Source organism: Lygodium microphyllum, chromosome 3, assembly GCF_053477565.2.
Source record: "Lygodium microphyllum isolate KBCC chromosome 3, Lygodium_microphyllum_v1.1.10, whole genome shotgun sequence".
Taxonomy (NCBI): domain Eukaryota; kingdom Viridiplantae; phylum Streptophyta; class Polypodiopsida; order Schizaeales; family Lygodiaceae; genus Lygodium; species Lygodium microphyllum.
Window position 1 is genome coordinate 12,249,066 of NC_141137.1, and position 25,757 is coordinate 12,274,822.

Sequence of the window (25,757 nt, forward strand, 5' to 3'; positions counted from 1 at the left end):
TATAAAGCCCTTAGGCTACTGTATATAGATTCATCATGCAAGTCCCCATATAAGAAAGCTATCTTAACATCCATATGAGGGAGATCGAGATCTGACTGAGCAATCAAGGCCAATACCAAGCGTAGGGTAGTCATGTTGACCAAGACTTCATCAAAATCAACACCATGATCTTGTTGAAAACCCTTAGCAACCATTCTAGCCTTATATACTTGCTTGGGGCACATAGGGATATTCTTTAACTTATACACCCACTTACATGGCAATGGATATTTTCCACTAGGTAAAGGAACCAAATATTCTTTAACTTATACGCCCACTTACATGGCAATGGATATTTTCCTCCTAAAATATCACTTTATATATCTCAATTACATGCTTAGGCTGCTTATGCACCTTCTTCTCATGGAAAAATACATCATGGCCAGGGATGACCTTCCTAGCCTATGGATCCCATAGGTGATAACCCATCTCACCTACATCACCATAACTAAGAAAGATATATTTTACTAATTTAGAATTTAACTTATTGTATCTATTCTTGGGAACATGGAAATAAACCTCACATCCAAAGACATGCAAATGAGCATATAAAGAAGATCTTCCAAGCCATATCTCCTTTGTAGCTTGACAACCAATAGTAATGCATGGGGATCTATTTATCAAGTGTATAGTAGTAGTAACTGTCTCAATCCATAAATGGTGTGGTAAGCCTACCTGACTAATCACACTACAAACTCTCTCCTAAATTGTACTACTCATGTGCTCTATAATAGCATTTTAGGGTGGAATGTAATGGGCGGTCAATTGATGCTTAATACCCCACTCATCTCAAAACTACTCAAATGATTTATTTACATATTCATCCCCATTATTTGACCTTAGGCATTTCATCTATACCTAAACTTGTTCTCAATAAAAGCAAGCTAGTGTTGAAAGGTAGTCCATCCATATGATTTTTGCTTTATGGAATGTGCCCAGACCTTATGCAAATAATCGTCAATGAAAGTCACAAAATACTTTGTACCACTAAGTGATTGATAAAGCATAGGACCACATACATCAGATTGAATAAGAGCTAGAGGCTCACCCATGTGCATAATACCATACTTCTTATGAGAACACTTATCTACTTGCTATAAAGATAATGACCACATGAATCAAAACATTTATATTCAAAAGGTGAATATATTGCAAATGACAAAGCATTTCATTCCTTTTAAGGACATGTTCCCAAGGTGATAATACCATAAAGATACATGTGGTATGTCAACCATAGCCAAAACATGGCTAAGAGATAAAGATACAAATAAAGGATAGAGACTACCAACCTTAGCACCTTAAGAAAAGACAAGATTCCCCTAGGTAATCTTCCATGTGGAATCACCAAAGGATACATAATAGCCTACATTATCCAACTATCCAATAGATAGAAGACTTTTAGTCAAAGCTGATACATGGCATACATCATGAAAACAAAAGTGTTGCCTGAAGAAAATGTAGTCTAACATCACCAATGCCAAAAATATCCAAGGCCAAGACATTTCCTAGTCTCATAAAACCTATCGTGATGTGATAGGAATGAAACCAATCCTTGTGTAGGGTAACATGGAAAGAAGCCCCTGAATCAAGTAGCCCGAACACTAAGAAAAAGTAGACAAGGCATCAACCAACTAATTAGCATCAAGAAAAGAAGCTACTAAGACAACTCAAGCTCCAATGCATTTATCTCCTTAATTTTCACACTAGACTAGGAACAATGCCATGATCATCAAACTTATCTTGTACATAAGACTCTGAATATGTTGGATGCACATGAGACTTTGAATATGTTGGATGTGGATCAAAAGAGTCAACTAAACCAGTTTCTAGAGCAATGGATTTGCAAAAAGAGTAGGGATGTTGCTATGTCCTTGTTAATGGGTGCATTGATGGTATATATATAGACTTTCAAAATCCATGAGTGTATGAGAGCCACCCATGCACCTATGATCCTAGAGGGGGTGCTTGGTATGGTATCAGAGTTGTGCATAGAAATCTCATTTTGATCTATGATCTAGGTGGATGGATGCTTATGTGCATGATGAGTGAGGAGTTGACTATATGGGTATTTGACCTGATGCACATGTGGCACGTCCAAAGGATGTGCACATTTGGATGGGGTGGATGTCATGTGGATTATCATCCTTCGTGTGAAATCTTTGGATGCTTCATGTGTTTGGAAAACTTTAAGATGATGTGGACAACATGACAATGTCATTAGTAGAAAGGGACCCAATAAAACTTTTAGGTATAGAGAGTAGTCTATGCATAGTGAAAAGTATCTATTAGCCTTTGGGAAGCCAAATCTTCATTTGTGAGCTTCCGTGGGTTGTGATCTTGAATATCATAATGCTTGGGAGACTTAGGAAGGGGTATCCAACCTTATACTTGTGTGGAGCTAAGAAAGTGGAGGAGAAAACAATGCTTATTTTATTGAATGCAAGCATAGGCATACTTTTAGTGCATACATCCAAGTTTAACAAAAAGAGGAGGCTATTTTTGTAAAGGTTTAGGAGCATCATCTAGCAAAGGAAATAACCCTATTTTTTGTATGTAGCATACAGGAGAAGGGAGTCGAAAGTTGACTACAAACTTCAAAGAAAGGGGTATAGAAGTCTCGTAGAAACTACAAACTAGGTTGACAAATGCAATTAAGTAAAGGAGTATGAAGTTCCATATACAATTCTGTCATGTTTGTCATGTAGCAGTTTTATTGATAGTGTTTAGACATGTGACATGTTTTAAAGCAAAGTGCATTTGTAGATAAGTTTTAGCATTGTTTAAATACATGGAGAATCTTGAAAGGAGAATATGTATACTTATATGTTTGGAGGCAATGATCATGATTTTGAACATTCACTTTTTTTTGCGATGTTAAATGAGGTTTCTTCTCTTCAAAAATAATACTTTTTACATCTTGTTGGGTGTCTGTATAGGTTGTTATATCCTATCACAGTCGCATTTTTCTTACGAATGGTGGCCTGCACAAAATTCCTACCCTTGTCTACGCTATGAACTATTGGTTCTATGCTAACCTTGTAGTTATCCTCAAACAGCTAGAATGTTTCTATGTCTTTCTTCATTTTCTTGAAGAGATTTCTTCAATGTTGTTGGATTCTTTTTTTTATGTTGTTCGTCTGTCCTACATACTCCTTGCCGTTTTTCTTACATCTTATGCTAAGATAAAGTGCTTACTTTTGTATCTCTACGTTGGCGCTTCTGGACTTGCTTGTGGGTTTTGGTTGCAGATGGTGCCAAATGATATGGAAGTACTTGAGCAAGTGGCAAGACTTGCAGTGGTTGAGGTTGCAAGTTTGGCACTAGTAGAAGTTTGGTTTCTTCTTGGTTTGTTGCTTCTATCTACATTTCTACGAGAAAAGTTGATTTTTTTAAACATGTTTGAGAAGAAGTCGTGTTTGAAAACTTGCCCATTACATAGATAAAGTTGTTAAATGGATCAGAGTTGGAACAGTGTTTCTGGGTGTAGACCTATCTGCTCAATAGGTTTGTAACATTCTCCACATTATTGTGGGGTTGTCTCACGACCATGATTGTAGTGGTTATTTTTCATGTAATCTTCTAGTGTGTCCTTGCTTTCTTTTTTTGTGAATTCTACCAACTGGTTGAACGCGATGTTAAATCTATTGTAGTGTAGCAGCTCAATTGGATATGTTCTGATGCCATTTATTCTTATTCCTAGAAGTGCTTGGGCCGTGCTTGTTTGTAGTGGTTTGTCAACCTAGTCTTTGTACTCAAGTTCGAGTATGTTGAGTCTGTCTTTGAGGAATCCTACATGTTAAGTGCATCTAAGTTAGTGTTGTTGTTTGAAGTAAAAATGAAGGTTGTGAAGTTTGTAGGAGTTTGTGTACCAGTTGCGAGCTTGTCATATGATGCAAGATGGCATTCATTATGGAGAACTTGAGTGGATATGGCCATTATTTTTTGGAGGTTGTTGTACATTACGAAGCCGTTGATATAAACTTTGACGGCTTTTACCCAGTGATGTTTGCCATTCTCATTTGGTTTGTCTTTACATACTTGCGATTTTGTGTATTTGTAGGACAACTGTCAATATGGAACTAGGTATTCCTATGGTTTTGAATGTATAGCTGGAATATTTGTATACAAAGGTCAATGTGGTTAGGTGAAGTAATATAATTATATTTTTATACATACTAGGCATCATTTAGATTGTGCATACCTCATCCAAAGTCATTTTTTCCTTGAGAATATTGTCTATCTGTAAAGGAGAAAATGAGGAAAGCACATTAGTATGTTAATAAATCTATTAGCTAGACAAGGAAATTAGGAAAACACATTAATGTATTAACAAACAACATTTGAAAGAAGGTTTAGAATATTGATTTATTACTTGTTTGCTACAAGAAGCGTATGAGATTGTTGTGTGATGGAACTAAGACAGCATTGGCATGAAGTGCTAGTCGAACACTAGTGTGAAGTGCCACAAGAAATGTGCTAACTAGTGGAAACCGTAGTGCTTAAGTTAGTGCGTAGGGCTAGCCTCGACACAAAGTGCCTAGAGGAAACTAAGCATGGAGTGCCTACTAAATTTTTATAGAAAGTATGTGTTTTATGGCCATGAAAATTATACACAAGGGAAATGGGCATCATGGCAACCTTCTTTTTTCATCCCATGGCAACTAAAAGACCTTTCAAGCCTTTATAAAACTCCTTGTAAGTATTGTCCTATCAATTTGAAACCCTTAATCCAAAAGCCTTTCATTCCTAAGTTCATAATATAATAAGTTATGCATTTTTTAAAAATATATTTCAAGCACCCAAACAAACATTTATTTTGGAGTGCTTTCAATGTTTGAAACTTTTAATACTTACATTATTTAGTATTAGAATGCTAAAATAATCTCCATTATACTCTATAGGTTCAAAATTTGACACAATAAAAGGTTTATTTACAATGTTTGTAAACAATTCAAAAGCTACACTTGCTTAGTACCGTACTATTCTAAAAATAGTTTCCTTCTCCTCCCTTGATTCAAAAGTACAAACATATATTTCTCATAAGGCTTTACACTTTATTCTTGATGTTATTAAAAACAACTCGCATATGTAAAATTCTTTAACTTTTTCTTCAATTGTCCAACTTTAATAAAGATTGGCAATTCAAGCAAAGGATTGTACCTAAGGACTATTGTTGTTCTTCATGGCTCACATGTCTCCACATTATTCAAGAGAGCTTGGAAGTCAACTCTAAATTCATATTGTAAATATCTCACAAGTCAAGCAACAAAACAAGCCAAACCACATTTTTTTAAATCAATCTAGGGAAAGCATGTGTGCTTCCTCATGATTGCTCCAAGTTATATATTGCATCAAGGCGTTTGCAATTAAGGTATGATAGAAAGGACAAAGTATTGGTTAATTCTCTTCCTCATGTTTACACCCTCCTTGAGTCTTCTTCTCTTTCCCTCTCAAAAGAAGGTGTCCTCTTGTGGTAATGTATGATGACCCCACCCCACAAGTTGTCATATGATAGACATTTAGTAGCACATGTGTATCATGTATGATTCATTCGCGGGATGAACATAAGCATTTACTAAGTTCATGCTACCTCATTTTGAGGTTAACAACAAAGTTCATAATATTGCATAATATATCCATTTAGTAAACCTACATAATAAAAGCAACAATAGCAATCAACTTGGATCACTCCTTTTAGGATTAGAGAGTTTAGGGTATGACCTTTTTCATCCCTATAGTTTTGTAGGTTAACACATACTCCTACTTATACAATATTACTTTCCAAGGTCCAATCCTAGTCACTTCAAATGAAACAACATTTCCTCACGTTCTTTTTTATGTGTGCTCATAGTGTAGTTGAACTACCACCACTTCACATGTGAATGGACATTGTGATTCATGTCTCAAACCCCACACTATGTTGTCTATGTATCCAAGTTATATGAAGCCAATTGTACCTACCACCTTTTCAATTCATATCTCTTCTCTACCTTATCTCACATATGGACCATTTCAAAAGCTCAAGTATCTCATTAAAATCTTAGAAGTGTTAAATTGACCATTACATTGTCTTGCATGATTGTCTTGATTTCCATCCATCCATATTATATCCTCCAAAGTTATATATTGCATCATGAATAACATAAAGACAAAATTTGTGTGGATGTTTATCATCAGTAGTTTATGAAGAGATTGCTATGAATGTGTATTGCAAGTAGATATTATTTGAAAATGAGGCCACACTTTAATCTACTAAGGAAAGCTAGATGATTTCATTAGTAATTCGTCACCCTAAAATGAGTTATGAAGATTGTAACCTTTTATGTTTGCTTTGAACACCTTTATGCAAATTAAAAGTGGGATAAGATCTTACATGCATTATTTCATAAGGCCATATAGTATAAGCATAATGTGATAGTTACTAGGTTGAAAATATTGAAAGTTGAAGGCTTGAAACAACAAAGTATTTCTTTATTAGCTAAAGTAAGAGTTTCCCTCTATATTTACTCTTTCGCTTCATGGCCTCTCAATCTTCATATAGTCTTCAAAATGAGCAATGTCTAGGTACTCTAAAAAGCAAATTATTTTCATATGATGAGATTTGATATTATTGAGCAAGATAAGGTAGCAAATAAAACTATTTGACATGGCATTAGTCTTTGATTCATTTAATGATATATGTTGGATGTGGTGGATGAAAGAAGAAAGGCATAAACTAGGTATATGCATGTGAGATCCATTGCATAATGTACAAGGTGAAGGTTGATTGGAGAGTGCTCAAATCATGCATTGAAAATGCCTTATGATAGAGACAATTTGATTGGAAGTAAACTATCCTTTAGAGATATGTCTAACACATAATTAAAAGAATATGCGATGGACCTAAGACTTAGTACCATTGGTCATTGCATCTTTTGAAAGTTTGATCTTGATACCTTTTTTGTAGCTTTTTTATGGGCAATAAAGTTGTTCCACTACAATATGCTCTTCTTGCAAATAAGTACAAGGGATCATATAATGGAAAACTTCTTAAGAACTAAAATGTGTAGACCTAACTACAAGATCCAATGAAGAGACTAATACAAGGATGGAAGAAATAAAAGCTAGAAAGGATAGAGCTAGAAACTTCTAAGCTAGAAACTAATACAATGAAGAGACTAATACAAGGATGGAAGAAACAAAAGCTAGAAACTAATAAAGGGAAGAGACTAATACAAGGATGGAAGAAACAAAAGCTAGAAACTTCTAAGCTTGTATTTCCTCAAAACAATGGGTTTGCACTAGTTTGAACCAACATGCTCAAAAGATAGAGCCTTAGGATTGTCATAGCAATAACGAGACTATTTGAGACAAGAAATTAGAGAGGATCAATGAGAGACAAGAAATTGGAGAGGGTTCTAAAAATGGATACAAGGATGAACTTTGACATTTTGGATCTTTTTTTTTTAATTGTTTTGATTAAAAAACAAGCCTTAAAAGAGAATAATTATAGCTCCTTTTTAAATGGATTGCCATTAGGTGTACTTTGGACTATCCATTGGGCTCCATGGGCTCCATCCCAACCTCTTTACCCATCTAGGGTTAAGCATACCTAGGGTGCCTTAGGGCTAAACCTAGGTAGGGTACTAAGCCTCTAACCTCCAAATAACCACACACACATAGAGGCATCTCCCTTCCTCCTCAAACAAATGCACAAGTTTGTCTACATTTGTTACTATGCAATAGTTGTGCATTACAATCATTTTATCAAGGTTATGGAACTTTATGAGGAAATTTAACTAGTTTTAAGTAAAAATTTGTTATTGCATATTGGTCTTCTTCATGTTTGATTCTTCTATTTTTTGTATTAACACACATGCACACAAAATTAAAAAATTTATGATAGCAACAAAAGGGAGGATAGTCTTTGAAATTTGCAAGGTCATAATTCAAATTCAAAGGTTAAAGCAGCTCATCATTGTGTTTGCAATTTTAGAGCTCTTTGTTTGTTATTTTCTTATTCTCCATCCTTCGTAGCCAATAGCTTGTGTGTGTGTGTGTGTGTGTGTGTGTGTGTGTGTGTGTGTGTGTGTGTGTGTGTGTGTGTGTGTGTGTGTGTGTGTGTGTGTGTGTGTGTGTGTGTGTGTGTGTGTGTGTGTGTGTGTGTGTGTGTGTGTGTGTGTGTGTGTGTGTGTGTGTGTGTGTGTGTGTGTGTGTGTGTGTGTGTGTGTGTGTGTGTGTGTGTGTGTGTGTGTGTGTGTGTGTGTGTGTGTGTGTGTGTGTGTGTGTGTGTGTGTGTGTGTGTGTGTGTGTGTGTGTGTGTGTGTGTGTGTGTGTGTGTGTGTGTGTGTGTGTGTGTGTGTGTGTGTGTGTGTGTGTGTGTGTGTGTGTGTGTGTGTGTGTGTGTGTGTGTGTGTGTGTGTGTGTGTGTGGTTTCTTCTTCCCTCTCTCCTCTTATTGTGGCTTCTTTCTTCTTCTTCTTCTCTTTGTATGCATGAGATCTTGACAGAGAATGAGTGAGAGCTTGACAAAGACTAAGTGAGAGGTCTCTTCTCCCTCTATCCTCTTCTTATGGCTTCTTTCTTTCCTCTTCTTCTTCTTCTTCTCATCTTCCTTCTCCTCCTCTTCTATGTGGAGCGATGGATTGAAGAGGGAGCTAGAGAGCAAGTGGAGTGTTGGGAGTGATCATGAAGACGTGTGGATTCATGAAGATGTCTCAAGCTTCAACTAGATGACAATGAGCATAGGGATAGCCAACTAAGTTCTCCTACATGAATTTCAATGATTCTTTGCTACTCCCTCATATGGGCCAAACTCTCCTTTCTCTAGAGTACCCGCTTTGGAGGATGGTCCAAGACCTCTCCAAGACTCTGTTGGAGGTCATTTGTGACTAGGCAATGGAACACATATCCCAGTGGTGGTTGGCAGTTGTAGGACTAGAGCTAGTTTGGATTAGTGACCTAGATGTATGATGGACTATGGACACCAATTGATGGTGATGGTCTAAGACTCAATAGAGTTCATCTGTGATGATCAAGTGATGGAACATGTATCCTAGTGGTTGGTAGGTGTAGGATTGGAGTTTCTTTTGGATTAGTAGCCTAGATGACTATGCACATCAACTGATGGTTTGGTGTAGAATTCCCTCACAATTTTCTCATTAGCATACATGTAGGAAGCCATACATCACTTAGAGAAATAGTATGAGTAACTAGGTGGAACCAGAAGAGGGTAGAGGAGCAAGTAAAAGAATACTTGTCAATCTCAATGCTACATTGTTGAGCTCTATGTGTGGCTTAGCATTTTGGTTCTACTACTACGATCAAGACAAGGCTCTACAATTGTGATGCTAGCACTTACTTTATGTTATATTGGAGTCATGCTATGATTGCTAATACAGAATGCGTCTTCTATACAGTGATGAGCACAGCAGGGTACAAAATCTGCATGGCTAAATGTAGAATGTTGAATTAGAAGAAGTGATTCTATAGAGTAGATTACAAAAAGAAAACCATAAAAACTTTTTCTTAAATTGCACACAGAATCATTCTCTCAATCTCTATCAATTGATCAACATGTGTAGATTGCACCTCAGATTAAATATGTAAGAGAAAGAGATGAAATTTAAAAAACTATTTGTAAACTAGGCTTCTTTTGGTCTTGCATTTTTCGATAGTATACATGTTTTAAGCAATGATATTTTCTTTCATAAACCTTTTTGGAAAATTGATCATGATTTGGTTATAGTCTTTAACCTTAGAGGTAAAATTTTCACATATTCTTATACTTTTATATACATGTCAATAGATATCCATACATTTCCATGTAGGAATAGAAATTTTAGGCGATTAAAACTCAAATTTTATGCCAAAAATCTAGACATGAGGTGACTAGTATAATTTTTTGGGCTAAAAAATGAAAGCATCTTTTGCATGATTTGTCTAAGGTCCATATTTTTAGCTATAAACATTTTTCCTAAAAGAAAACATTGGAACTTTTGAGTAAAAGGATCATTCACTAGCTACTAGTTGATCATAGATCTTTTGGACATTGTTGTATGCTATTAGAGGGAGCTACCTGAGTGCTTTACTTGCACAAAAGGGAAAGACTTGCAAATTTCTAAATTTTCATGTATCTTTCTCATATGGAATTTGTGTTGGTTGGTTTGACATACATGGGAATGTCTATTGGGCTCATATAGATAATTGATTATTTCTAGAATGCATACATAGGCATTATTTGAGGTTGAACATCGTATATGAAGATTTATTGGGTGCAAAAACCTAAGAGTTTTGATATTACCTATTCTTAAGCTCAAGTATTAATGAATTTCATGCTTTTATCTTGATGACAAAGCTCTAGCATAATGGTAATACTTACTAATTGCATTTTAGCTCATTGTAATGCATAACATTGAATTCTTTAGGCATAAATAGGCTTGCATGTGCATCCATAAGGTCAAATCATGAGTAGTCTTTCTTATAGCACCCAAAATTCACCTTTGACATAGCATTTTTTATCTTGAATTTTAGTGCTCGTATCAAGCATCTAATGACCATGTCCTACTACTAGCCTACATGGTTATTTTATGATGTGCTCTCTTTAGTTCAACTTTTGAATTTCAAACTTTTCCCTTCAAAAGAGGATTTTTGGAGCTACATACAATTGGATAAGCCATGGAAATGAAGACTTGAGCTTACTAGTAAGTTCCTCCTCTCATAAGAACATGTTAATTGATCCTCTAGAATATGTTACATCCCAATACTTATGTTTGTTCTTGAGAAAACCCCTCAAGCTCATTCCTGTCCAAGATTACTGAGGAGATGAACAAACTTTTTGGTAAGTTTCACACCTTAGAGGTACTTTGTCATCTAAAAATCAAGTGAGCCATCTTGAATCTCCTTGGACTCACACAAGGCATTGTCTATCTTGTTGGTGTGTTGTATCACTAAGGAACCTTCCAAACCCACACATTCCGAGGAATTCTCTCCAAAAACTTCCCAAGGGATATTTGTATAGATACATGCAAAATTCAAGGTTCTTTCTCATCCATAACTTTGAAGTTTTAGCTTTTATGGGTGGTTGTGTACCCTATCACTTGAATTATTGGTCTCTCCTCTTTAAAGGCTCTCAAAATCTCTTCAATGTAATTGAAAATACCTCGAGGTAAACCACCTCAATGGTAGCTTTTCTACTCTTGAGCTCATTTTAAAAACTCTTCCACCTCAAACTCAAGAGCCATACCATTTAAAAGACTCATAAAGGCCTTATCTTGCTTGTGGAGACTCATCACTTCCTTTGAAGCTTCAAAAGCTCATTTTTCCAAGGCATATTCCTTTTAAAATTTCCATCAACATGATTCACCTAGAGGCAAAGCTTTACAAGAATTGGAACTTCCAAGTACTTTTGTTCCCTTACATGGAAATCTAGACTTATTGAGCATTGGCAAGTGCAAGACTAGCCACTAGCAATGGACGAAGTAAAATGCATATTAGAATAAGCTTTAAACTCTTCAAAATACACATTTTGGGTAAGGCATATCCTCAAAGTGGTTTACATTGAGGGAAATTCATTGATAGAAAGCACATTGGAATAAGCTTCAAACTCTTCAAAAGGCACATTTTGGGTAAGGCATATCCTCAAAGTGGTTTATATTGAGGGAAATTTCAAGGAATTTCCATTTCTTGGAAACTATTTCAAAGTCTTGCAAGGTGTCTATTTTGAACCTCCATATCCCTTACATTCTAATTGAACCACTTCTACCTTCATCTTGTGAGCTTATGCCCTAAAGGGGGAAGGAACTCTCTTTTCCCACAAAATCTACCTTGAGTTCAACCACTTTGAGGGTTGATTTGACATAGAGGTATCCCAAGCCCCACTAGAAGAAAATAACCTCCCCCAACTCATTCATCACACTCCACTTAGCTTTATTATGGTTAGCACATTAAGACTTGGACCCTAATGCTTCAAAAGACGTCCAATTTTCTTTCGAAAAATCCATCGGCCTAGTTTAGCTCGAGGGTAATTTTGAATAATGGGAGCATTGCAATCCTGTCTAGACCAAATACTTCACATGAGCTTGACCACATAGATCACATAGATCCATTTGAAGATTGAAGTACTTCCCTTATGTTAAGAGATAGCTCATTTCCCACAAAATTCACCCTCAAGTGAGGCATTAGATCTTGTCCACACACATCCCTATCAAATGCATCCCTACAAGCTTATTTGGTTAAATGTCAAGCACTTGCTAGTGTGTCGAAAGCACCACAATTCATCCATTTTCCTCAAAATCCATGCTCTATGTGAACCACCTCAAGGGTAGGTCAACCTCAACCTCAATTAGCTGGTCCAACTCCCATGTGTAGTCGTCCTTGAAAAGATAAAGCTCTAGTGCATAATATTTGTATTAGTGACCTCCCTTTCCCACAAAAAAAAATTCTCTTGAGGCAAACAACCTTGAAGGAAGATTTACACAAAGAGGTATTTCAAGGCTTCATCGAAAGCAAGGATCTTAAGACAATATCACTTGCCTAAGACATCCCATTAGACTCCACTATGAAAAAGATAAGATCTACACTCTTAACACTTCTCGAAAAGAACCCTCTAAGTTAACACCTCATTTCTTGAAATTACCACCTTTTGAAGTGAGAAACTCATATTAGACTACACTAGGGCTCTGAAGAGAACCCATTTGCCTAGCCTACTAGAGAAGTAGATCTATGTTTTGATCCAAGGAACTTCAAACATCCAAAAATGTTCAAGAATCTTACTTGAGGGTACATTTTACACAAACCGGTGACCTTCTAGGCTACTATTCCCCGAGGCTTCCACCTCCATAGTAGGCCATTCAAAGGCCATCCTAGCAACATTTAAGCCTAATTTTGAGATCCTTTGGAAAATTGACCAAAATCCACATACAAAGCTACCTGTTGATAGTAATTTTGATTTCTTAAGTACTCCTTGACTTAAAGACTCACATCTCATAACATTGTTGTGTTAGCACTAATGTCCCATTCTTCTCTTACCATAACTTTGTAGAGTAGATTATTATAAAGCTATTTGTATGGCATTTGATTGTTTGATTTTGTCCTATTTTCACCATGTCCTTAAACCACTTGATACCTAAAAGATATACAAAGAAGCTTCAAAAGTCAAGCTCAACACAAATCATCCATGTTTCCATTGACCATCTCAAAGTTAGCAGGTACACCATAGTCTCAAGTGTTCCTCTTCTCATGAATCCCTTGAGGTCGAAATGCTTGCTCTCATGCCACATAACATTGAACATTATGCACTTTATAAACCAATCAAATAAGTATCCTAAAATTTCATAATTGATGTGGAACATTGCATGTACTTACATTTGGCAAGCATACTCTAATTCTTCCACAGTGTTATGCATCCCATCTTCTTTTTCTAGTCTATCCATCTCCTTCTATACCCAATCCACAGCAAATCCTTTGTAGCGCTTTTAAGCACAGAAAAGGTGTTCACCTTTGTATATTTCTTCTTTTCCATTGCCTTGCTTTATCCTTTCCCTTCCAACATAGTAGATATCTTCCTGAAGTATTCTTCATTGCTCCATAGTTATGGGAAGGAGGAATAAACTTGGGAAAGAAATTGGGAGATGTGCACAATTGAATCCTACATCATCCAACCCTCAATATTCATTGAGAGCATGCATAGTGCCACATATAACAATCTCATCCACACCAAATAGACTATGAGATGTAGCTAACTTGTGAGAATGCATAGTAGGAAAGTACCCTCAAACAAACAAACCACCTTGATTAACAAAACTTCAACATCTCCAAGTGTATTGGGATCAATTTTCTTAGAGCTAACGTACCTAGAAAGAAACAAATAGGAGCACTTTATTAGGTTGAGCACAAAAAAAAACCATGTAAACCATAGATAGCCTTTATAAACAGATGCTTGTGAAGTACCTCACAAGCTTATCCATATTGTAAATAGTCTCTCATACTTTCTTCAATGCGCAATGAAAAATGGTGGTAGGAATGCTAGTCATGGTACAATAAATCCCAAATGGCCACCAAAAAATTCGACCAGTAGGGACAATGTCTAATAGGTGTGGATAGCATGGGAAATGCAAAAAGTACCCATGGAAAACACACTAGAACCCATCAAAAAAAGAAATGCACCCAGCCTAATGGGTTTAAAGTTATAGTTAAGGAAAAACAAAATGCTTTATCCATCTTGTATATTGCTAGCTCAAAAAACATTTAGGTGAAGCCACACACTCCCCTTTCCATAAAATGAATTAAAGCTAGTTTACACACTCAAATTTCAAGCTACTACATTCCAGTGAACAAAGGAAAAAACAGCCATCTTATATGCAATTTCTAAATTACTTCACACATCTTCTTTTGGTCTCTATGAAGGCCCCCTTTAAACATCTCATGCATCCTATGGGAGTATGAAACTTCAATGGCTAGTCTTACAACCTTTTCCTCCTTTCTTAATATTCATGGTGCATGTGAGCCAAGCTCCCCTTTGCCTAGCTACACTGCATTCACAAAATATCACATCCAAATTAAATGATTCCAATAGCAAATGATGTAGCTTGGGCTAAACTAGGCTAGGTTTAGGCCATGATATGCTTATGATATACTAGGCTTATCCTCATGCTTACACTAGGCTAGACTAGGCTATGGTAGGCGAACATTATGTGCAACTAGCTAGACTAGGTTTGGGATATGCTAGGCTACACTAGATGTATCCTTAGGCTAAGCTTAGGTTATGCATAAGCTAGACTATGATAGGCTATTTTAGGCGTATGTGTAGGCTATGCAATGCTTAGTAGGATATGCTACACTATGCTAGACTAGGCTAGATGACACTATATGATTCTAGAATAGGCCAGGCTATGCCATCCTTAGCCTATATCTTAGGCTAGGCTATATTATGTTATGTTATGCTAGGCTATACTATGCCATAGACTAGGCTAGGTTACACTAGGATTAAGCTATAGTATGCTTCGATTATATATATCTTAGATTGTTGTTATTTGTGTAGTTGTTGAGGGTGATATGGTGCGTTTTTGTAGATGAGGATAGGATCATCATCACAAACTTTTTGTCATGAAGAAAGCATGGCGAAGATGTATTCTTTCTTTGGGTGTCCCCCCCACATTTGAGGAGATGTATGACTATATGACCACCCCTCAACCATCTTGATTGCAGACAACCACACAAACTCCCTTGACCATCTCATATGTAAACAACCATATAAACTACCTTGACCACCCCTTGATTATCTTGATCGCGATAGCCATGCTGACTCATGTGATGATAGATTCTTCAAACACATAGACTCCATTTCCATCAACTCTAGTGTCTCCCACTCCCATTCCATCTGTTCAATCATTCTCATCTATTAGGCAATCCCTATCTAGGCAACAATCCCATGAGAGTGGTAGTAGTCATGGACTCGTAGTAGTAGGGAGAGCCAAGGAGGTAGATGATGCCTAGGAGTATGTTTTGGGAGTTGGGATAACTCTTCAAGGTCAACATCACCTCCTTAGGAAGATATAGCATACTATGGCCTAAATGACAAGGGTGGCATGAAGCTAGACATGCGTAGGAAGGAGGTTGTAAGCTATCTCTACTTTATGGTGCATGCAAATTATAAAGATTGTTTCTTTCCCTTTGAAATGAAAAACTTGATCTTGCTTAAAGAAACCATCAAGGTTGGGCATAAGATGCTTCCATATCCTGAGAAGGACACGTTTATCAACAAATGGGCAACGAGTATAGTCCCATAAATCCTTGGCAATAAGAGGTCCTTGCTTAAGGCATGCCATAGTAAAAAAGAGAAGGATAGATCAAGGACTTCCTCCACAAGGTTAGCCTTTAATGACTCATAAGGGCAGGTGAAAGCAAGCAGCAATGTACATGACAAAGGGGTATCTAGGCGATAGCAAATAAGGTTGTAGCAAATCCAGACGGAAAAGTATGGTTCATCAAATAACATTGTGGGAGGGCGAGTTTGTAAGTATCTAACCTTTAATTTGTTTAGCTTATGTGTTTCTTGTGCCGTAGAATTCTTCTAAAACCTGTACAATTTGTTTTTATGTTGCAGATGGATCTTATGAGTACACTTTTGGCTACATCAAAGATTTCGGATCATCATTCACATAATATGTAAGGTACATGGGAGCACTTCGATACTAAGAAAATAGTCACTTAGTAGTAGGATCTCGCTTCGTAAGAACAAAGGCACACAAGAGGTAATTATGATTGTTATGCCACTTATTATGCTAACCATTGTAATCTTTTTCTTGATGCTAACATGTAGAATGCCTCATATGTATGCACCCAGGGCAATGAAGAGGGAGAGGAGGAGACTTGATCTGAAAATGCTAATAGATTTGACAATAGTGAATTCAAGGAGGAATCACTATGTACATGAGACACTCTAGCCTATGTGCACCCCAACTTAGGTTATGGTTCCCTATTTTGTAATGCAAACAAAATTTTTGCTTCCAAATCTTTATTTACACTTATGCTTATATACAATGCAACTAAGGACATTGTTTACCAAGTTTTAGTTCCCCTATTTTATAATGGAAGTCGAATTTTAACTTCCAAATCTTTATGTATCCCACGCATGTTGATAATGAAACAAAGAACTATGTCTAGTCAATCTCATTGCTATTTTATACTGGAATCATGGCAATTTGTACTATTTCTTAAAGTCTTCACAGATACAACATCACATGCATTATGCTATTCTACATGTTGGTTTGATTCGGTATAATGTGTTTTTAATAATAATTAATGTCGACGTCTAAATAAGTCACGAGGCAAAAAGAAACCATGAAGCTATTGGTTTCATTATTACAACTCTAGTCTAAGTTGCAATTATGCAACCAAGAGATCCATGGTCTTTTAAACAAAAAATGATGTGTCTATATCTACATTTAAGTACACATTTATAATCACATTTAATTTGCAGATCATACATGTTTATAGGCGTAGGACTCTAAACATATATATATAGATGCATACATAAATGTGCCCGTAACTTTTTATTATTGTTCAAAGAACATGTCTATTGGCCCATCAACAAGCCTATTTCCTTGTAGTGTTGCCTTATGCATTCTTTAAAGCAAGAATAAGCAATCAAATGCCTTTGTAAGGATTAGCAAAAAATCCTAGCAAAGAAGCTAGGAAAGTCATTACAAAGAAGAAAGTACATTTAACTTATGCAACATAAGCTACACAATTTCTAGCTATGTTGTTTTGTAATGGATTTTTTTTCCTCTTCATGTACTACCATGCATGTAATGTAGCTTGAGACTTGCATGAGAAAATGATTATTTCACATTGGAGTTGTAAATTTTGTTGTTGCGATTATACTATTACTTAAATTCTCGTAAGATACATGTCACATGCATTATGCTAGTTTTCATGTTGGTTTGGTTCCTTATAATGTGTTTCATGTAACAATTAATGCTCGACGTGCACATGTGTTGGGCAAAAAGAAAATAGGCAGCTGCTAATTACATTATTGTAGTTCTAGTCCCAGTTACAATTTTGCAACCAATAGCTTCCTTATTTTTCTAAACAAAAAATGGTGTATTTATATATTGCATTCAAATATGCATCTAATTTGTAGGTCAAACACACTTATAACTAGGGGTTTGTAGCATATGTGCACACATATAGATGTGCTCGTAACCATTTGTTCTAGTTCAAAAATAATGTTTTTTGGCCCATCAACAAGTCTATTTCCTTGTAATGTTTCTTGTGATGCGGGTTTTGCCTTTCGGTGATATAAGATCACCCCATTGATTCTCACTCGAAAGGGCACACCTCAAAGTTGCCTAGTTGTGTGAATCGATTTAGAGGCTTGTCATAGCACATGCACTTGCCCAACCAACTGGGCTATTGCTTGTTGGTTATTTCATTGTAATGTTGCATAATGCATTCTTTTAAGCAAGGATGAGGAATCCAATGTCTTTATACAAATGAGTCAAAAACCATAAAAGAAGCTGGGAAAGCCATTACAAAGAAGAAGGTACCTTCAACTTATGCTATGCAAGCTATACTATTTTTAGCCTACATTGTTTTTGATGGACTTCAACCAAAACCCTCTCCCCTGCCCCTCTTCCCCTCCCCTTTTGCATGCTACCATTCATTTAGTGCAATTTGGAATTGCTGGTAGATTTTTAAGGCATACTTTGACAATTATCCCCTTCCTATAAGCATCCGAATCTAATTATTATATCATCATTCAAGGAAATATAGAACTCAACACCAATCCTACATGGCAAGTGGAGGGATCTCAAAGCTTAGAAACACACACACACACACACACACACACACACACACACACACACACTCTCTCTCTCTCTCTCTCTCTCTCTCTCTCTCTCTCTCTCTCTCTCTCTCTCTCTCTCTCTCTCTCTCTCTCTCTCTCTCTCTCTCTCTCTCTCTCTCTCTCTCTCTCTCTCTCTCTCTCTCTCAAAATATGTTTTTGAGGCTTGTGTATGCCCATGCCAATATATATTTACCTACTTACATGTGTTCATGTTTAAATGTGAACATATAGATTATATTATAAGTGCTGAAGTATTTACAATACTTAGAGTGGATTAGAGCTTCATAAGAGCATGGGTTGCTACCCTGTAAATCTATCTACAACCTCTACATAACTTGAAAATGGAATTGAACTCCCTTAGGTGCCCTTCAAAAGCATTCTCACCATCATGGCACCAATATCTAGAGCCACCATGCACTCTAGCATATTTTATGGTTCAAACCCTTTTTACAATTGCACCCCTAATAACAACCCATATTTGCCTAGCCTCATGTGTCATACTCTGTCTATCTCTTAAATGGTCTTGTTTACTTGATTGAATTATAAAATCTCACCTTAAAGCATTTTCTCAAATTTCATCTATATCTTCTTGACTAAAGGACATCCTCAAAATAAGTGAAAAGTATCATCCCCCTTCCTACCACAAAAAGAGCATAAAGGATTCACTTGGTAGAGCTTCCCCATTTTTTCCACTTGGTGGGGAGCTTTTATAACAACACTCTCCAAAGCATTAGACTTAGCTTGTTGGAGGGTATTGCCCTCTACACCTTTAAATAGTGCTTCCTCCACTCATTACAACACATCAATTGGAGAGCACGTTCTTCAGTAGCTCTTGACCTTCTTAATAAACTTATTGCTTAGGGGCTGAAAATAGTAGCAACACACCCAACGACTCATGAGATTGGAGTTGATTGCCAAGGGTGATTTGAGCCACCTGACCCTCTTCATTGAGATGAGCATTGCAACCACTCTTGCTCCTTGGCAATGAGGTGAAACACCTCTTGAGTTTGTTCCTAAGGTTTCTAGTCAAGGCGGCCTAGTCCATAGGTCCACCTAGCTGTGCACCTCCTTATTGGCAACCTTAGACAACATTCCCACGTTCTTTATCACTAGGAGGTAGCCCTCTTCAAAAGTAGGCCGAGTATGGAGGTAGGAGGAGTAGGTCTGCCCTACTATCAGCTACCCAAATGCTTCACTATCACTTTTCTCTAGCAATCCGCTAAAGCTTTACTTAGTTTTGAGCCATAATTGGTAGTATAATGTTGGTGTTGAAGAGGTTTTTGTTTGACTCTAACTTTTCCTTCAAGCCAAACCCACTTTGAGCTATAAAAAACTTGACCAGGAATGTTTGAGGCAGAGGTAGGCTGATTTGCTAGAGTAAGCCAAAAACCAGCCACCCAGACTTACTAGTTAGAGCCTCAAGATCGAGCCCACCTTCTTTGTTACTCGACATAGCATGCTCCTAGCGAATTGCCACTCATTGCTTCGTATCTTTAAAGCCCTCCCATAAGAAAAACCTAAGCAAAGCTTCAATCCTCCTCCAGCTTGTTTGGGAGAAGTGAAAGATGGCACTAAGAAACAACATATAAGATGACAGAATTATCACCGACCTTCAAGAAAGATAATACCAACAGACAGCATATAAGATGGCAGAATCATCATCACCAACCTTCAAATAAGGCTCCAAGCTATGAGCATTTTGGACAGTTACCCCTTGCATCTGAGTAGGCCAAACGCATGGCATGGCGTGGAGATTGATGCACAACATTTAAATTTTTTAACTTGACACAATTTAGCCTTAAGCCTTGCATTTCGGTGGGCTATAAAACCCATAGCATTCTACAACTTTTCTTTTGCCACTTGACAACTAATATGAAGGCTATCCGCCTCGGTAGGCTTGTTTTTTTTTTTTTTTTTTTTTTGGGAATAATCGAGGTGTCGTCCACGCTGTTCTGTTGGCCTTCTGCTCTACTTCTAAAAAAGTACTAATTGAGGGTTAGCTGAGAACCCCATTTTATTATTGCGTGCCGTGTGGCCGAGAAGGTTTACATATAAATGGAAAGAAGGAACTGCGGCAGCCAATAAACAAAACTAGACACACACGCTTGAGACAGGCGAGCATGAAGGAGAAGAGGGGAAGCAGCACGCACACGCAGTTTTGGCCCTGGCCTGAAGAAAGAAGGGGCTTTTTACCTGTCTATACCTCCCTCCCGCCCCCTACACACACACACGCACAATAAGCAGAAGAAGAGAGACGCAGAAGACAGACGAGACAGAAAGACGCAGAAGCTCAAGAGCTTTCTTCTTCTCTTTGCCTCCTCTTCTGTCATTTTAACAAATCCTCTCATCATCACTATCGAGGGCCCTTCTCCTATCGCCAGTACATTCTCTCTCTCTCTCTCTCTCTCTCAAAAAAGGAAGGAAAGAAAGAAAGAAACGCTCTTCCTGCTTCTCCTCCTCCTCCTCCTCGTGTTCGTTCGGCCTCCTTCCTCCTCCTTCCTGTTCTTCTTCCCTTTTCTCTCCTTTCCTTCCTCTCAACCTTTCCTCTTTTTTTTTGTGTCGAAGAATCTTTTATGCTCCTCTTACCGCAGAAAGCAACAGGGAGCAAAAAAGGGGTCGAGAGAATGCCTTCTGCTGCCCTTGTTAGTGCTTAGTGATATGGTTGCTCCCCAGATCTCCATTTGCACAGGATCTGGAATGCAAAAGCAGCCGGCATATTCAGGGAGCTCCAGAGAATTATCGGCGTCGATTATTGACATATCGCAATAAAGCCATATCTTCAATCTTGATTTTGATTTCCTGTTGCGGTGTGGGGAAGGAAGCATTTGTATGGTATATGCGGCATTTTCAAGGTTCTCCTTTGCGGTCTATCTGTTGTGCGAAGGTTTGTAGCATATCCTGCATTTTTAGGGTTTGCTGTCGCGCTATCCTTTTTTCCGTGCAGTGAGGAAATATTCTGGGAGGAGCTTCTCTTGCGCCCGAGAAATAGTGTGTGCGTATCATGAGAATGGAAGGGGAGGCCGTGGCTGTGTGCCCTGGCGTTGAGTGGAGCGTGGGGTTGAAAAGGGCAGGATTGGGCCATTTCTGTGGACACCTCACAACAACTGACTGCAGCAGCAGCAGCAGCAGCAGCCGTGAACAACAACAACAACATCATCATCATCATCACCCTCCCTCGTATAATCATCCTCATCACAATCATCATCACCACACCCGTGAGAATGAGTATGATCTGGAGAGATTGAGGAAGGGCGAAGAGAGTTGTAGCCACCGAAGAGAGGAGGCAGAAGACATAAGTGAGGAGGTCGAAGGCACAGACCTCCCTCCTGCATCGGACTCTTCTTTGCCTACCAGAGGCCTCCCTCCTTGTTGCAGTGATGTTCTCAAGCAATCTCAACTAGCAACTATGGCTTGCCCTTGTCGATTCACAGTTGGCTACGCCCTTACCACCAAGAAAACTAAGAGCTTCCTGCAACCAACCCTCGAAACTCTTGCCAGGTGCTTCCTTGGTCAACCTTTTCATGTTTGTCTATCACTGCAATCGTCTTTGTGGGTCGCAATTCCATTCATCTAGTCCTCTTCATCTCGAAGGCCTTAGTTGTGATTGGCTCATTTGTCAGTTATGCCCCTGATATGTTAGGTTGGGGAATTGTAGATTCACAGCAGCTTCTATGCTGGGAATTGAAGATTCAGGAAATGTAGAACAACAGTGTGAGATTTTCTTCCAGCCTGTTTGAAGTTATCCTGTGCTGTGTTACGTGTGAGTTTTGTTCAATGTTATCTGGCACATGGGGGCTTGTCTTTTTTTTTTTTTTTTTGAGGGGGGGAGAAGCATCATACTCAGAGTATGTGCAAAACATGTATGCTGAAATTTGCATTTATGCATCCAATGTAGTATTGTAAATGTATTGGAAACATACTTGAAGACTTCATTATGTACAGGAATGTTAATGTCTTAACTCATAACCAGTAAAACTTCAGCTCTTGGATTTGATTCGAGAGTTTTCTGTGTAAAGTGTCGCTTACTAGTGAAGCTGGCTGTAGCCCAGTTACAAATTTATCTGCCGAAGGTGATTGCACTATTTCTTAAGTCTCGGTTGCTGTCCCTTCTTTGTTGGGAGTGGGATGGAACAATGCAGTTTAGGTTCTTCCTGGTTAGGAAAGCATTATCTCATTATCTCACGATGGAAGAAATATGCCTCTGTTTTCTGGCATTGCAGAAGCAAGGGGATAGTTTTTTTGGCTATAGATCGTAATCGGCCACTTGAGGAACAAGGGCCTTTTGATGTCATCCTGCACAAGGTAAGGTCTTTTTCTAAGTACCCGATTCGCCAGTAAGCAAGGCATCTCCTTCATTTACAGTTTTCAGGCATTATTTGTAATGCTTAAAAACTACATTGCACTGATTGTAGTCAAAAGGACAGAATTGGCTGAGTGAGTAACTGATTTACGTTTTTGATTGTGCTTTTTGTCTTTCCACATTCATGGTATCTTCGTTTACAGATCTCCAATGAGGTTTGGCATCAGCAGCTAAAGGTAATTGTATAAGTTCCGATTGTTGCCAGTCGTTACATGTTTTATGGATTGTCTTTCTTAAATGCTGTACATCACTTTCTGCATTTTACTAATGATTCTGTTTTATATTTGGAGCTGCAGGCATATAAACAAAACCATCCAGAAGTTCTGATCCTTGACCCACCAGAATCCATAAAGAAGGTCTTTAACCGTCAGTCCATGCTTCAGGAAGTGGCGGCTCTGAACTTCCGTCATCCCGGAGGTTTTTACGCTGAACCTTACTGATCTTGTTGAACTACTTTATTTTAGGGTTTTACTTTCTTGTAGTGATAAGTGATGGACTGGCACAGGCAAAGTATGCATTCCAAATCAGCTTGTTGTGCATGGAGACCCTCTTTCGATTGGTGACAGAGTGGCAAAAGCTGGACTTAAGCTTCCACTAGGTAAGGATGCGCATAGGTGACCCAGCTATTATCTTGATGGCTAATGCTGAATCAGTGATTCTGTATGATTGACATTTGGTCCATTCTATTAACGTATAGCCTGTGTTTCATATGGTCCAGTTGCCAAACCTCTCTTGGTTGATGGCACTGCGAAGTCTCATGCTCTCTCTCTAGCCTTCTCTAAGGCCTGTCTGTCTGAACTCAATCCACCCTTAGTACTCCAAGAGTTTGTCAATCATGGTAAGATCTTGTAGATCAGAAATTCGTCAGAATTTGAATTGTGGTTTTATTCTACAGAATGAGGGCATAGTTTTGGGTGTTCCATTGTGTTGAATGCTTGAGTTATTCTGCAGGTGGTGTGCTATTCAAAGTTTACATTGTGGGGCATATTGTCAAAGTGGCCCGGAGGTTCTCTCTTCCTGATATCTGTGAAGGGGAACCAGGGAAGAGTGGCATCATTCCATTCCCACGTGTATCTTGTGCAGCTGCTTCTGCTGATGGTGCAGATTTGGACCCCCGTGTTGGAGGTTAGTGTGTTTGCATCCGTCACATTGCATACTGGTAGATTTTTTAGAGGATTAGTTGGTATGTTTAGAGTATCATTTGGTAAAAGAGATGCATGTGATTGTTGAATGACATTGCTTTGTGTCAAAACACGTGCAGAATTGCCACCCAAGGACATGCTTGATTCTCTTTGCAGAGAACTCCGACACAGATTGGTAAGTTGTATGCTTCACCTTGTTTACTTTGGTCTGTGTGAGACGGTATGCCTTGGTTTGCAAAGACCAGTTGTCTTGATTTGGCAGTTACGTTTTGTTAGAACCATCTAGTATGCAGGATTTAAGGTGCATGTGAATCTAATGTTAGATGATATTTGTACTTGTAATAGGGATTAAGTCTCTTCAATCTGGATATGATTCGGGAAGTTGGGAAGAACAACCACTATTATGTTATTGACATCAATTACTTCCCAGGTATATAGTATTCTTTATTACTTGAAAGTTGAAAGTCTTTGCCTTACCCTGTGTGTACTTCATGCATGTATGATTTGGATATAATCATTGATACAGCTTTGTAATCTACATGTCACATCACTTTCCAGGTTATGGGAAGATGCCCGATTACGAAAAAGTTTTTACTGATTATCTCGTTAGTCTTGCGAAGGAGAAACGCAAATGACTGCCTTTGATTTCAGCTAATGAAGTAAGTGGCAAGCCAAGCCAGACTGGTCACATAAAGTACTGGGTAGCTTTTCAGTGCCGGTAGTTTGATGACATGGCCTCAGGGCTGGACTTTCAGAGTGTTGAGCCTATGCTCCAACATCAATATGAAATGATCAAAATGAAAGTCACCCGTCTCTTTCCCTTCGCTTCTTAAAGGCTCATTATTGGAGGTTCAAAGTTTCCTCACATATTTATTTGAAGCATATCGCAGGGCTCCTAAGACTGCTTTCCCTGCCATCTTTCTGCAAGTTGTCAATACAATGTTCAGTTCACATGATTAAATGTCAAGAGTACATTATGAATGTCAGCACAATTTAAAAGAAAATCACAGATATTGCAGCTTTACATTTGGCATTGTGATAATAATACGCCAGCAAGTTGAGTCCTCTGTCAATATTTGAATGATGATATGTACATACTAAGTTAACTTCTAGTACTTATATTGTACAATCTTGAAGATGCTTGTCTGCGCACAGCCTACATACATGCACGCATGCACACACACACACACACACACACACACACACACGTGTGCTTAGAGTGCGCATGCACACATCCGTACATGCACACTCTCGTGTTCATCACTTCTCCCTCTATTTCCTCTGGTTTGACTTTAGGGATTGTTTCTAACCACTAACATACTTCCTAGGTATGTCCTCTGTAGGGCTTGGGTTTGTGATCATGAGCAATACAGCTGATGCAATAGTCCCAAGGGCTAGACATATTATTGTGAATGCTTACTGCTCATAATATGAGGCTGACATTTGATGGAGGGGTAGCTTGATAGGCAAGCAACCTTTTCCTTCAGATATTTGGGCAACTACCTTAGCCAGTAGTGGCAGAATTGTATAGTTGTGTGTGACTTTTTTTTGCTGTCAGCACATATTGCAAAAGGGTAGAGTTCTGTCACAAGGATCTACATACTTGGTTGGGCATGTACAGTCAGGATTCTAACCAGGGATTTGGGGCCTGCTGCTGAGAAAGGATAAAAAGCTATATTATCTACATCCATGGTGATCTAAAATTGCTCATGTAAAGAAGGTGATGGTCTTGTACTGGGTAGCATTGTGATTATGCTTTTGTCTGAAAGCTCACTCTTTCAAACTCTGCACTGATGTTTACTGTGGTGTGCTCCAATAAATTATGGATCTGAATTCAATTTTTGCCAAAAACAAGTTTGGTCTGTTGATCATTGATAAGAACGGCCTAC

At 38.1% G+C, this 25,757-nt stretch overlaps 1 protein-coding gene across 2 annotated transcripts; it reads left to right on the top strand.

The window, feature by feature from the left end:
* Positions 1-20,433: 20,433 nt before the first annotated feature.
* On the top strand, positions 20,434-24,879 carry LOC148038054 (inositol-tetrakisphosphate 1-kinase 3-like). 2 transcript variants are annotated; one of them, XM_087668384.1, is made up of 10 exons: positions 20,434-21,864; positions 22,587-22,668; positions 22,870-22,902; positions 23,023-23,143; positions 23,232-23,324; positions 23,445-23,564; positions 23,678-23,851; positions 23,988-24,043; positions 24,214-24,298; positions 24,427-24,879. In XM_087668384.1, the coding sequence occupies exons 1-10, from the start codon at positions 21,368-21,370 to the stop codon at positions 24,501-24,503; spliced, it is 1,338 nt and encodes a 445-aa protein (XP_087524510.1). In that variant the 5' UTR covers positions 20,434-21,367; the 3' UTR covers positions 24,504-24,879. The 2 variants fall into 2 exon arrangements, with proteins under 2 accessions (XP_087524510.1, XP_087524517.1); XM_087668391.1 differs by having other exon boundaries at positions 20,628-20,746.
* Positions 24,880-25,757: the final 878 nt, after the last annotated feature.

Excerpts from the sequence above, each read along its gene's own strand:
- LOC148038054 (XM_087668384.1), top strand. The coding sequence starts at position 21,368 with ATGAGAATGGAAGGGGAGGCCGTGGCTGTGTGCCCTGGCGTTGAGTGG. Across the intron at positions 21,865-22,586 it reads ACCCTCGAAACTCTTGCCAG|AAGCAAGGGGATAGTTTTTT; the intron begins GTGCTTCCTTGG and ends CTGGCATTGCAG. Across the intron at positions 24,299-24,426 it reads TGACATCAATTACTTCCCAG|GTTATGGGAAGATGCCCGAT; the intron begins GTATATAGTATT and ends ATCACTTTCCAG.